At 40.3% G+C, this 14,538-nt stretch overlaps 1 protein-coding gene and 1 non-coding gene across 2 annotated transcripts; both read left to right on the forward strand.

The window, feature by feature from the left end:
• Positions 1–5,243: 5,243 nt before the first annotated feature.
• On the forward strand, positions 5,244–11,852 carry zc3h14 (zinc finger CCCH-type containing 14). The gene is made up of 17 exons (XM_085372420.1): positions 5,244–5,360; positions 5,693–5,735; positions 5,832–5,946; positions 6,093–6,133; positions 6,254–6,398; positions 6,870–7,173; positions 7,264–7,427; positions 7,670–7,770; positions 7,873–8,031; positions 8,392–8,460; positions 8,615–8,753; positions 9,584–9,786; positions 9,907–10,045; positions 10,148–10,290; positions 11,274–11,356; positions 11,461–11,567; positions 11,677–11,852. The coding sequence occupies exons 1-17, from the start codon at positions 5,325–5,327 to the stop codon at positions 11,678–11,680; spliced, it is 1,995 nt and encodes a 664-aa protein (XP_085228546.1). The 5' UTR covers positions 5,244–5,324; the 3' UTR covers positions 11,681–11,852.
• Positions 11,853–13,189: 1,337 nt separating this feature from the next.
• Positions 13,190–13,488, forward strand: LOC146617043 (signal recognition particle RNA). The gene has a single exon (XR_014906924.1).
• Positions 13,489–14,538: the final 1,050 nt, after the last annotated feature.

A 14,538-nucleotide genomic window follows, 5' to 3' on the forward strand; every position in this document is an offset into this window, starting at 1 on the left:
AACATTAGAAATTCAATGAGAAATGCAGTAAACAGCGCATTTGCGATATTTATTTTGAAACTAAATTACATTTTTACTCTTTCTGAACATGCAAAGAGGTGCTTTTAACAATGCGGGGGTTGGTAATCTTTCTTCTTTTCTTTCTTTGTTTTGCTTCACCTGCACCCGCTGCATGAAAAACACCACACATTGTCCAAGATGAAGTGCAGCCAGGAGACGGAAACAAGACTGATAAAAAAGGATCGTAACCCTATACAGTTGTGGTCAAATGTTTGCATTCATTCATCTTTGCCACGAATATCAGAATGCTTTTTAATAATTTCTTTGAACTGCCCTTTTTCCAGGGTGGAATGATTGTACAGCATCTTTAATGACTTTAAAAACCAAGAATTAAGTGTACAAGTTTGAATTTATTTATATAAATACACTGACTTAAATATTTTAATAAGTGGTGTTGAAGGTTCTGTTAACGTGACATGGCCAAGGTCTATTAACTTAGTGACGAGCTAATGAAGAGAACAGCAGCGTCACTATCTATGGGGAAGTCAGTTTTACATTATTATGAAATAAGAAGCTGCCAACTGAGAAAGAAGTCTCTGCTCGAAAGTCGACAAGCTTGACTGAAATTTGTAACTGCCCACATGGACAAGGCGAATATCTTCTAGAGAAAAGTTTTATGGTCATACCAGACAAAGATTGAGGCATTGTTGGAGGCGTAAACGGGAGGCTTTCAAACCTAAAAACACAGCATGGTGGTTGCATCACGCTCTGGGTCTGTTTGGCTGCCAGTGGTACTGAAACAGGACAATGTTCACAAACACACATCAAAACTGAGTTTGGAATGGATAAAGCAGGGTTACACTACCAGTTCTTCCAAGAGGAGTGGTCAAATATCCAGCCAGAATTATGCGAGAAGCTTGTTGATGGCTACCAAAAGTGCATGGAAAAATGTGAGGCTGTATGTATATTTTTGACACGTGTGGATTAGAAAAAATTCTAAAAATTGTGCACCTAGTTCTTGCTTTTTAAACTCATCCACCCTGGAAAAAGAACACTTCAAAGAAATCATTAAAAGACCAAAGTTTACATGACGTTCATGCCCATGATGACTCTTCATAAGCTTCTGACCACAACTGTAGGTATTTGCTTAGCTCAGTATTCAGTGTGTCAAACTGGTTGATTTTCCCTTCTCGGTGGGGTGTTTGTTCATAATGGTCTCTTGCACCATCTTGTGGATACAGATTTTTTTTGTTGTTGTTGTTGTTGTTGTTGTTGTTGGGGGAGGGTTATTTGTCTTAAGTGTTTGCCTTCACTTCAGCACACAACAAAATGTATGGCTTCTTTATCTGATCTAGCCAGACCAACCACAGATTCAAATATAATTACATTTTATTACATTATAAAAGCAAATAAGTAACGCCTGATTGTTATATTGTAAAGATTATATAAAGCAGTGGTTCCTAAACTTTTTTTTGCTAGCCCCCCCTTTGTTTAACAAGAAAATCCCCCACCCATACTTTCTTTTCAAACTCCATTGCAGTTTATTTCACACCTTAAACATTTTTGAAAACAATTAAACAAATAAAAGTAAACTGCAATAGATTACAGGTTGCAATAACATGAAATCCTACCTCTCTTACATAACAGAAAAACAAACCATCTTTATGCTGTAATTATTTTACGTGTAGTTGTTGTTGCTTTTTTACTGTAGCTGTGGGATACTGTTTGTCCGTGATTTGGACAGCCCAGCGCGTGCTCCCGACTCAGGGGAAATTCTGATGGGGATACCTACCTTGGCACCACCGTTGTGCAAGTGAAGCTAAAGGAGAGTTATCATTCATCATTCATTCATCACTTTTTCTACTCTTTGGCTTGGGAGGAAGTTGGTTTGGAAGCATATTTCACTATGCTTCATCTTCTGCTTTGCGTTTGTGTGGGAGCCCCGTCAAAAACTTGTCCATTATGCGCACAGTGTCCAAGCATTCTTTTTTTTTTTTATTCATACCGTACCCCCACTGCAATAGCTTGGGGCGTGCCCCCCACCTTAGGAACCACTGAAGTAATGTGACAAAGATTTGACCCACTCCTCAGTTTACAGTTATTATTTTTAAGGTGATCTTGCTAACTTTTTCTTAGCAAGATGACTTCAGTTTATTTTCAGTCCAGTCCTTGTACATGAATACTTTTAGAGGAGTGTTTTTGTTGTTGTTTCTTTGTCAATAAAAGTGACATTTGAACATTTTGATCATAAAAAGGCACCAACTCAAGGAAAGAACTACAAACTAGCAAGAAGCAATTTTAAATTGTACCATTAGGCACTATGCTACTAGTAGCGTATTTAAAAAACACATGATTTGTTCCAATTTCTTTAGTCGAATCTACGAAAAACGCCCTAAATAAGTCTAACAGGCATAAAATCTAATTTTTATACCTGTATTTTTGTGCATGATTTACTAAAAGCTGTTAGCTTAAAGCTTGGCGTATGGTGTGTGTCCTTAAAAGCTCTGAGTAAACTTGACAAGTGGACAAAAGAAGAAGTGGCACTCCTAAAATACATCTACAGCAAATCCAAAAGAAATGGGAATAAATCCAGCACAGAGCTGACATATGACCTAAGAGATGCAACCCAAACCCTTCAGTTGATCTATATTTATCTACTGTTCACTGAAACCTTGTCAGAAGCTTCTCGGTGGAAATTTGTCTGCCAAGAAACCATTTATAAGGAAACAGAGAGGAAAGGCTCAAGTGTGCCAAATTATACAAGAACTGGACTGAAAATCAGTGACAACAGGTCTGATGAATCCAGATGTGACATTTTTGGTTCAAATCACCATTAGTATGTACGGAGGTGGTCAGGCGAGAAATACAACAGGGAGTGTCTGCAGCTACGTGTAAAACATGATGGAGGCTCTGTCATGGTTTCAGGCTGCATTTCAGCGAGTGGTGTTTGGGATTTTGTCAGACTTAAATAGGAATTATGAATGAGCAAAGCAGCAAGCAATGCAATACAACCTGTAAAGTTGGCATTGCAACTTATCGTTGTATGGTTGAGAAAGGCTTCATTTTTCAGCAAGACTGTGATCCCAAACACACTGCATATATATACCTGGATGGAAAAACACACACACTGTTCATAAGAAATATTGACCTTTGAGCTCATTAGAAGTATATAAACTAAACTAAGTTTTTAGATTGCCTTACTATATTTCCTTACAAGTTTGCCAATTTCAGTGAACCATTGCACCTATTTCCCAATTTTCAAACAACAAATAAAGACGAAATATTGCCTCTACTTTTGCACTGTACTGTAAGCATTGTATCTGGTCACTCCTGTGTACATAGAGTAAGGACCTTGTGCATACTGTTTATACTGTCTGTGTATCTGGGTACCATAACGTGTAAAAACTGAATAAACTAACCTTTGCAGAACACGCACTCCCTGGAAGAGTACTAAGATCTTTTTTCGTCTTAGAGTGGACTGATGACCAATGTTACCTCTAAGCTGCACGCGTGCGCAATTGCGCATGCTGGCATGGTCTCTGCGCACAGAAAATCTGCGTTGCGCACAAAAGAATCTAACCTGAATTGAAATTAAAACTTTAACAATTCTGCTTTGCAGTGTTAGTCAGTAAGTGACTGGCTGCTCCCGTATGGGATTAGAACGATGCCACCTTATCCCATAGTCCAGCCAATAATGCGATTCACATTCATATATACGCAGCTAGTCAACGTTGTTGACAGGCTATGACAGCGTCCTTATGTGCCGACACCAGTGTTTTAGCTAGCAAAGCGGTGTGGCTGATGTGGAGTGACGCCACGTTAATGACAACGTGTACAACCATTGGAGATGTGAGCAAAACAGACGGAACAATTGACGGAAAATGTGTGGACTTTATACCAGTTTTTAAATTGTGTTGATAGGCCACGTAAAACCAGAGTTATGATAAAAATATATGCAATGTTTGTTTGTTTTTTCCTGAATACTATCGTTGTTTATATTTACTGCGGGAAGAAATGGTAAAAACTGTGTTTTATAAGGAAAACACTCGAAAGCACTCTCTGACTGTGAGCAAAAACCAAAACCCCCACCCTTTCCTATTGGTCGAAAAATGTACCATGTCGACCAATCCAAAAAATGATATGGCAACATGACATTTAGTTGTTTAGAAAGGGGGGAATTTTTAGGAGTGACAGAGATTTGCAACGTTTAGCGCAAATCTTGTGTAGTTAGTGTGTAGTGTAGTCAGTAGTTTTATTGTGTGTGTCAGAACAATGAGGCGACTGCTAAATGTTACAGGTGTTACAGGAGTGATACATCTCCTGTTGTCAGGCCTGCAGGTATCAGGCTGTTGTTCTCCTTTATCTCATAGTGGACAGAAATAATTTTTTGGAGTGGCACAAATAATTTGTGTGCCATCAAATTTGACGCAGAACAGCTGATTGTTCTGTAAATAGTTTGAAGTTTATTTTAAAAACCGCCTTGGCTGCATTTTTAGGTAAACAGCTGCAAAAAACTTTGTTGTTTGCAAAGCTCAGTTACTTTTTTGAAGAAGTAACTATATAATTAATTGCCCAACATTGGTTATTATTTACTGTATTTTGCAGACAGAGATTTACATGACTCTCTCCCAGATCACAGACTCATACTCATAATACAAGTCAGAGCTTTATTTAAAAAAAGAAGAAAAAAAAAGAAAGTTGTATTTTCAAAATTGGAGTTCAAGTTATTTTTACTTCCAATAGTGTTAACATACTACACAGGTCATGAACAAGATTTTTTTTTAATTTCATTGTAAGTGGGCTAAAGCAGTTAATTAAAAGTAGTCTAACATAAATTTGATTATTTTAATAAACCATGTGACTTGGATGGATTCGATGCTGGCGTGACCACAGTGCACACGTCTGCTGTTGCTCACAGTGGTCCAAGGGACCGCTCAGGGAGTTTGTGTGTTCGCTCAGACACGTGAAAAATTAGAGGGAACATTGCTGATGACCATCCAGGTCATCTGAGAGGTGTTGTGATTGAGGCATGGTTCACCCCAGCTTCAGTCACCCAGCGCTTTCAAACCCTTTCCTTTAATTGGAACATTTTACTAACAAGTTTACTTTTTCCAGCATCAACTTAAAGTGATTACTCTAAATGCTAAACAAAGACAAAAAGACATCGCATACGATAGACAGATGTATGCTTTTTGTCCCTATTCGGTTGCCTTGATTTGATTTGTCACGTGATTCTACGTCACATTTGTCCCTGGTGTTTAGCGGTGCAGCTGGAAAAACAGTTGCCTCTTTTAGAACTAATTCGCTTGACTCAAACAACAATAATGGAAATCGGTACAGAAATTAGTAAGAAAATAAGGGTGAGTAACAGTGCGGGTTGAAGCTGAGTGGTCTGCGTGATTAATGTTTGCGTAACAAAGGAGCTACAAGCTAACACTGACTCGCTAGCTTAAATGTGTCAGCCTAGCCTAACTTATTGTTTTATTTTCAAGGCCGAGGGATTGGTACCTCACTCCGGCAGGCATCGTCATAGACTCAATAATTTCTTTTTGATTTGAACAGTTTCCACAGCATAAACTCAGTGCTACGTTAAGTTAATCCTTGGGTTGTTGAATGATAACAGCGCAGCTAGCTACGCTACCTAGAATTTGTTGAAATAACATCTTCCGGTTGTACTTTTAATCTCTTCCAGGCTGCTATCAAAGGAAAGCTTCAGGAGCTTGGTGCATATATTGGTACGTGAATGATATTCAGTGATTACCTCTGAGACAGCAGTTACCTGGTTGTGTAGTCTTACCATACACGATGTGCGTGTTTCTTTTTCTTCACAGATGAAGAACTCCCAGATTATATTATGGTGATGGTGGCAAACAAGAAAACCTCCCAACAGATGGCCGACGACCTCTCGCTCTTCCTCGGAAACAACACGATGAAATTCACAAGCTGGTGCGATTATATTGTTTATTTGTGGACTGGTTCTTATATGGCGCTTTTCTACTCTCCTGGAGTATTCAGAGCGCTCTGAATATGTAAAATATGAAAGAAAGTTGTACCTTTTTGCCTTAACTTTGTTTTTGTTTCTTCATTTTTAGGCTTCATGGTGTTCTGGAGAAATTAAGATCTGTTGCAGCAGGTAAGCCCGGCTGCGTTGAATACATCTCTGCACTTTTTAACCAGCAATGGGAAGTTTGTCTTTTTTATGAACATGTGAGGCTCAGGAGTTTAGCATTGCTCATGTTTCTGTTTTTCTCAGAGCCCGCATCCCTCAAGCAGCTGCAGTCAGACGGCGCTACTGTGAGCAGGAAGAGCCGATCGTCTGTAGGTGAAAACGGCCGAGCGGAGGAATTAAGAGGAGATAGGACAGAAGCCCGTGTATCCAGCTCTGCACATGAGAGCAGGTACCTGACGCAGTAGTTTCTCAGGTTGCCCCCAAATTTCCAAATTATGCTTCAGCAGGAAAATCTATGTAGTAACTTAAAGCAAATTGTGAATTGATTGCTCATTGTTTGGGATAATTTTGCTCATGCTGAGGTCTCCAACCACTATTTTTCCAAGTTTAACTGTGGTAATATCCATTTCCTCTTTGGAAGGTCTCATAAATGGTGGCTCAGTTCTTCTGTGTGTTTGTATTATTTGTACTGTTTAAGGTTTTTATTATACTTTTTTATGATGTAAGTCAGTGATAATTCACACAAAACACAAAAGCATGTCCGGATTTCCCCCAGAAAGTATTATGATGTTAAAAATGACTATTTACTGGAACAAAGAAGTACTCATCAACAAAGAAAGTCTTTGGTCAGAGCAGACCAAGAAGTGTGTTTGAGTGTGGTTACATTTTTCTTGTATTTTGTTTGTTTGTTTGTTATCAGGAGGGGGACCTTGGAAAAGGGTTCCTCACAGCTCTCCTCCAGTGTTAGGCCCCTGGTGGAGCCGCTCCCATCGGAGGCAGTTCTTGACATCAAACCAGAGATGGACGACGACCTCATCGCTGACGAGCCTTTAGAAATCAGCACCAACCACAGTCGTACACACGGAGCAGCTAGCAGACACAGCGCTGATATCTATAGACCCGGTCAGGGCCAGTTCACATCAGTAAGCTCTGCGGAAGCGTCCTTTCATGCTAGACAGCAGGGCAGCAGAACCAGCAGAACCTCTAGAACTGGATCCAACAAGGTATTATCAGAGTGCTTATTTTGCTCACTTTCTGGTGACGGTGTGTTAGGTAGTTGGATATAGTAATAATGCCTTGCTTTCACCGTTCAGCAAGAAGAGTTTTCAAGGAAGCGGAAGGCACCGGTAGTGAGTTCTGTCGTAAGAGTGAACCGAGATGCAGACGAGGACAGCGACGATGTGGACGAGGACGAAAGCAGCTACAGTGGCAGAGGCCTCTCCAGTAGAGTGTCCCTCCCCTCCAAACCAGAACGGAAGTCAGTATGAACACTTGATGTCATATTAACCTCAGGGTTGGGTTTATACTGTGGAAAGAAAACGGTTAAGTAAGGTAATGTTTATCTGCCTCGTGGATGCTTTTATTTATGGGACTTTTGTAGGTCGTTTGTACCCAAACCACATGTGTGTTTTCTTGCAGTAAAGCTTAAGAAGTGAGTCACAGATGATCAATTTTGCGCTTTGCTGAGCTCTAACAGTTTTGAGGTTTGTATTGTTTCAGACCTACTCTCCCACCAGCCAAGCAAGCCAACAGAAATCTGATACTGAAAGCCATCTCTGAGGCACAGGACTCAATCACCAAAACGACTACCTACCCAACAAGTGCGTTCCCACTGTCATACATTTAACCACAAACATCCTGTAAGTTAAGCTGATTTTCCATTGTTGTTTGTGTCATTCTCTTACGTTGACCTTTCCCCGCAGTACCACAGAAACAGACTGTTCCTGTGGCGCCTCGTACTCGTCTCGCCAGCAATGAGGAGATGAGTGCGGCCATCCAGCTAGTCCAGGAGCACCTCCACAGCCTGGCGCCCCGGGTGCAGACCTACACCGCCACAGATCTACCTCCCTCCAGAACATCTGGTATATATAATAGAGTTTCATGCGCACAGATGATCACATAGTCTCATTAGCTCACAAGTATATGTCTGTTTGCAACCTATGTCTGATGTTTTGTAGCTGAAGGAGCAGATGACCATAATTATTTATGTCTATATATATATTTTATGTATGTCACAAGCCCGGATGGTTTTTATTTGGATGATTAGTGTATAGCAGAACTATGGATCATCATAACTGAACAGCATAGTAATGAAATAGTTGTATAATTAGATGTGTGTTGACTTCGGCAGGCAAGTAACAATTTTAAAAAAGTTTGTGAGGTTCTCAAAGTGCTGTTTTGTTTGTTTTATTTATTTATTTATTTAATACATTTTATTCCAGCTCCAACAAGATCGTTAGCATCGCGGCTTCAGTTGGAGAGCAGCGGTAGAGGAGAACCAAATGAATATGGTGAGTTTTAGTTTTAGACAAGCGATTTCCGAATGATATTCCATGCAACTTTAGAAAGTTTCAAAACTATTGAGAAGTAATGAGTCTTCCCAAAAACACTTGATAGCTCCCAAAATTCTATTTACATATTTTTTTCAATCTGTCATGCCTCTAGGGGTGGAGGTCACTGCAGGCGGTGAAGTGAAGACATTTGATACGCGTTCTTTCATAATGAGTCGACCACAAGTGGGAGAATCTCCAGTTGGAAATCAGCAGCAAGTCCTGTCTGCTGTACCACGCACCGTCCAGACCAGGTTTGTATGTTTGTGTTTTTACTGAGGTGGCATACACAAGGTGTCTTTCCATTATGAGTGGAATGGACTGAGTAGTGGCACAAAGTTGGTTGTCAATGCAATGAGTTCTCATAAAACAGGTGCTGTTGACATCTGATCAATCGTTGTGTCCTGGCAGCAGAGCGACTGATTTTATAAATGATGATAAATCTATAACATTACAAAAATATGAAGATCTGAAACATACATTGCAGACAAAGCAGCAGCATGTGTGTGTGTGCACGAGAGGAAAAGCACTTATAGAAGTGTGGTACTATCCATACTGTATAGATGTGTGAAGCAGGAAAGAAAAGCAGCAAAAATTCAAAAAAAATCATTAAGTTACAGGAGAATTTGGTGGATTATAATCAAGTATCTCATTGAATTAATGTTTAAAGGGCAGTTTTATTTTCTGTTCTTTCACCTGCAGTCTTGGTGGTGTTTAATGGTCTGAGAGTAATGAATGATAAATGAAAACAGAATTCAAATGTAGGCTCATGTAAGTGCGATGTAAGGTGAGCAGGAAGTGCAAATAAGTTTACTATTTAAGGATCACTTATTACAGTGTTATTTAATGGTGATGCTATTGATTGGCCAGTAGGTGGTGCCATTGTTTCTGTTGACGATGTTACGAGGATGTACCTCGAAAAGAAGTGAACCACCTTTGTAGTACAGAAAACCCAGAGTTAACCATGAAGATAAGACCATATCCTGTTTCATAGTACAGGCCTGTGTCTTTGTATAAATAAAGAGACATTTGTGCTATTACTGGATTGTCATTTCATCTGTTCTGCTTTTCTGACTTACCCTAGCAAGGAGAGAGGCGACTCTGCCAGCCCGAAGTTCATAGTGACATTAGATGGGGTACCGAGCCCGCTTGGTAACCTTGCAGACTGTGAAACTGACCTGGAAGATGTGAGACCACCTGCGAACGTACCTGACGCAGCGAGCCATGCCCACAGAGAGCCCAAAGTCAGCGTCCTTCAGAGGTTACAGGGAGGCATCACATCAGAAGGTGTGTGTGTGCTCTCAGCGGAGTTATTAAAGTGATATGATAATCAGCTATTTTATTTTTGTTTTGCATTTTAAAGCCAAGTTTTAGCCTCTTTAGTCCTGTCCTTTTACCTGTTGACAGATGAGATGATGGACATTGACATGGCAGAGGAGAATGCGGTCCCTTTGAAAAAACAAAAGGTCATGGAGCGATGCAAGTTCTGGCCGGTGTGCAAAAGTGGGGATGAGTGTCTGTATCATCACCCAACAACACAGTGCAAGTAAGTAGCTATGTTAAATGCAATAAGAATGATTGTTTAGGGTATTTTTTTTCACTTTCAGTCATAAGTCCTGATTACATGTGTTTTGCTTTTTTCCTTAAGGACTTTTCCAAACTGCAAATTTGGGGATAAATGCCTTTTTGTGCATCCAAATTGTAAATATGACGCCAGGTGTACAAAGCCAGACTGTCCCTTCACTCATGTGAGCCGCAGGAGCACGGCTGCACCTCCTCCACCCAGACCAGGTACTCTCTCGCCAGCTTGACCTATGCTGGGTTTTCTTCTAGCCTCCTGTTCACTGATGGGATTCTGGCTAAATTCTGTGAGAGCGATTAGTAGTTTAAACATTTTCAGCTATTGTGGATCCACTAAAAGTTTCCCTAAATTACCTCAAGCAAGTTCACATACGGTTACTTGATGAAAAACAAAACACAAAAAACTGGTGGTGTGCAGATAGAAAGTGAAGCTAATCTGTTTAAAGTTAGCAGAGGAAGAATGCGTTCCTACTATTACCTTTTACTCATGTAAAACACTTGAATCTTCAGCCAGTTTTGTTGCATTATTCTGAATAAAGTAGACCTAACCTAAATGATACAGATCTGAAGTCTTTGCCGGGCTAATCTACACCTGTGATATAGATTATCTATTCATCAGGTCAGTCTGTTGGTAAGGTTTAAAATAATCACGCAGAGTAGATCTTTGTCAAGTGCATTGACCCGACTCTCTATCAGGCATCTTGTGCTTGCGTCTGTGGAAACCCCCAGTGCTTTTATAAAAAAAAAAATCTGATTAGAGAAGATAAGACAGGACCTTGCTGTTCCCTTTTAGACTAAAGGTGAAAGCGTGTGTTGGGCTTAGAAAGAGGGCAGAGAATTTAAATGCTCCTCCCTGTGGGAGGACGGCCCTGAGAACTGGGTGACAGTACATTCACTTCTGTTGTCCTTGGTGTTGAGCTGACTTGGCATCTGCTGAAGTTGTATTCCCGTGTGAATTTAAAACTGTCTCACAAAAACTGAACAGTGGCCCACGTCAGTATTCGAATGAATCATTGTTGATTTCCTCCCCAAAAAATTGTTTTTAATGATGTCAGTGTTACAACAAAGAAGTCCTTATTGTTTTCCCTCAAAGACATTTAATGTGACACTGTTTTTACGTATCCATAGCACTTCCATGTTTCTAAACTATCATAATCATCCTGATAGCTTATCCTTGACCCTTATGTTTGCAGCAGTGCAGCAGACCCAGCCTACCAGCATCTGTCGCTTCTTCCCAGAGTGCAAGAAGATGGACTGTCCATTTTATCATCCCAAGGTAAAAACGCTGCACAAGAGCTGTTTTTGTACAACGCAGACAGATCGCTTTCAGATTCACAGCGAATCTGATTTTTTTTTCTTTTCCCTCCTTCTTAACTACAGCCGTGTCGCTTTGCTGCGATGTGTAAACGAGCCGGGTGTACCTTCTACCACCCGACCACAACCGTGCCTCCAAGGCACGCCCTGAAGTGGACAAAAGCACAGAGCAGGTGAACAGATAATGCAACTCAGATAAAGACCATCATTTAATATTTAATTCAGCATTATGTGTTTAATTTGATGATGCACCTAATAAATACGGTCTTTCTCCCCTCGCAGCTAAAGTACAGAGACTACGGCAGAAGCCCGACGGTCAGCGTTTGAAGCTGTGGAAAGTCCTTGTGTCTGTGGGCTGTCAATATTTCATTTACCGAATGTTTCAGTTTATTTTAATGTATTGTTTGGAGTGATTTTAAAGGAAATAGTTTTTTAAGTTGAGGAGTCAAGTTTTTTTGTGGGTCATGCTGTCAAAATAATAAATACAGTTATATAAAAATCTGTTTCACATCATCATTTTGCTCATGCTATTCGTGTACTTTGGTGGGACACCGACCTTGATCGGTTTAACTGAAGGTAAGTAACATACACTGAAAAAGCATAAAACGCGAACATGTTTGACCTTTTTTTGCTTATCAAAATTCTGCTGGAGTGACTTTATAAAGTCTGCAGTTGTTTTTATTAAATACACACGGATCCAACCAGACTGTAAAATCTATACATGCAGTCAGTGAGCTAAAGACGCCTTCAGCACTGCAGCTGTGTGCAATAACACCTGCATCCTTCTAAAGTGTGAAAGCCACTTATTACCAATCATTTAAATATAGAAATAGTCCCAAACCTGCTCTCATTCACCTGGTGACTATAGACCTATGATTGTGTCTTTTGGCCTGTGTTATAGCAGGATGGTGGAGGATATCCTGTGCAATTGGTTTATTTCTAAAGTGTGTTTCTAGAGTTCTTTCCAAAACTTGCATTACAGGTGCCACTGAGCAATCTTAGTTGTGCACATTCATATGCAGATACAATTACTAACAGATTACCCTGTTAGTAATTGTGCTTTGGGTGTTTCTTAAGGTTTAAACTAAATTTGGCAATGTCTCAAATTCAAAACGTCTGTATAGATGTACTGGTTGATTTATGATTGTGGAAAACAAGCTGACTAACCAGTAATAATGAGACATAATTTTTGTGACTCTGAAAAGTATAAACATCAATGTTTTTGATCATGATTCTCGATCAGAGATGTGGCACTCATGTGAATGACTTGTTGAATTATAATCTGTGAAACATACATCAAACATATCAATAAGGAATAATATGGCGTCACATTGAGCCTAAGACAACATTCCTTGCAGAAGGTATAACCTGGAATCAGTTTTTGGCTTTTGTGGCTTTGTTTCCTTTATTTATCAGCTAGAATGTGTCGTTGACATTAATGGGCAGCTGAAGTTGCATTAAAGTGACCAAAAAAGCGCTGGATTGAGTATAATGTAGGTTCCGTAACACAGTCATAAAGGAACTTGCAGAACAGGGATTTCTTCATTTTATGTGCAATCCCTTTATAAATACTATTGAATACAGTATAGTGACAATATAAACAAAGACATTCCACATATACATCTCTCTCTATATATATATATATATAGAGAGAGAGAGATGAAAGAGACAGAGAGACACCGGAAATCACTTTATGGCAGACGATCACGTTTTGGTACAACACCGGCTCTGTCGCGGCTTCGTGATGACGTCACATGACTCACAGTTAAAAGCTCAGTGAGCGTGCGTATTTCTCGCCGGGTGCGGTGGCGCGTGCCTGTAATCCAAGCTACCGGGAGGCTGAGGTTGGAGGATCGTTTGAGCTCAGGAGCTCTGAGCTGCAGCGGACTATGCCGATCGGGTGTCCACACTAAGTTCGGCATCGATATGGTGATCCTGGGGGAGCCCGGGACCACCAGGTCGTCTAAAGAGGGGTGCACCGGCCCAGGTCGGAGACGGAGCAGGTCAAAGCCCCCGTGTCGCTCAGTAGTGGGATCGCGCCTGTGAATAGACGCTGCAGTTCAGCCTGAGCAATACAGCAAGACACAATCTTTATACACATCATTATACCTGTCTCTACCTCACACAGCAGCCTCATCAGCACTTCTTTGTCTTTTTCATTTACGTCAAAAACATTCACAAACCTGCTGCTCTGCTCGTCCTATACCACCTCCACCTGCAGCACAGCGGCAACTACAGCCTCCACCCTAAATACTCCTGCTGGCCCACAGGTGGAGACAAACTCAAAGTAGAAAATTTATTCTCACAACTTTTTGTCTGGAACATCTGTTCAATTGAGGAAACATAAAATGGGTCCGCTAGAAATGAAATTACTTGTACACAATTCTGCGATTTGCAGCCTTTAATCACAAGTTCAAAAGAAAGTCTTGAAATCAGGTGTAAAACCTAAGAAAGATCTCAGATGCTTGAGTTACCAAATCACAATCAAACAGTCGCATCAAAGCACTTGCTACTGTAAGGTGTAGATCCCACCTTATTGTGGAGAAAAAGCCAAATAATTTTTAAATGACCTTTTAGCAAGGACTTGGCGACAGTGGGAAGGAAAAACTTTCTTTGAACAGGAAGAAACCTCCAGCAGAACCCGGGTCAGGGACCCACAGCCATCTGTTGTGACCAGCTGGAGGGTGAGAGGAAAGAGCAAAGAAAGCATAGAGAGACAGACTAAATCAGAGAGAAGACAAAACTTTAAGTCCTGCAGTAGCATGAGCCTACAGCAGCATAAGTAATGGATGATTCAGGATCACTTGAAAAGTTCTTAGATGACACCTTACAGTTGTTCTTAGCTGAGCTTGGTGACTTCCCTCATAAACTACCAGATAACATTAGTGCTGAGTCTCATCAGTGCTCTGGGGTCATTATTAATTAAGTAATCATTTTCTATAAACGCCTTCATTGTGTTTTATTCTGTTTCTGTCAGCGCACAAACATTTTTTTTTTCAGAACAAAAAACCCTCACTGTCTGGTGAACTGCACTTTACTTACCCTTTAGGGTTTAACCCACTCATTGAACATTCAACATTTCAACTCCACTAAATAACAGTTACTTATAAATAACATTTAAACACCACTGACAGAGAAGATTTG

The sequence above is a fragment of the Diplotaxodon limnothrissa genome, linkage group LG15, assembly GCF_057381915.1.
Source record: "Diplotaxodon limnothrissa isolate DT_005_m linkage group LG15, D_limnothrissa_male_GT1.1, whole genome shotgun sequence".
In the NCBI taxonomy this organism is placed as follows: Eukaryota; Metazoa; Chordata; class Actinopteri; order Cichliformes; family Cichlidae; genus Diplotaxodon; species Diplotaxodon limnothrissa.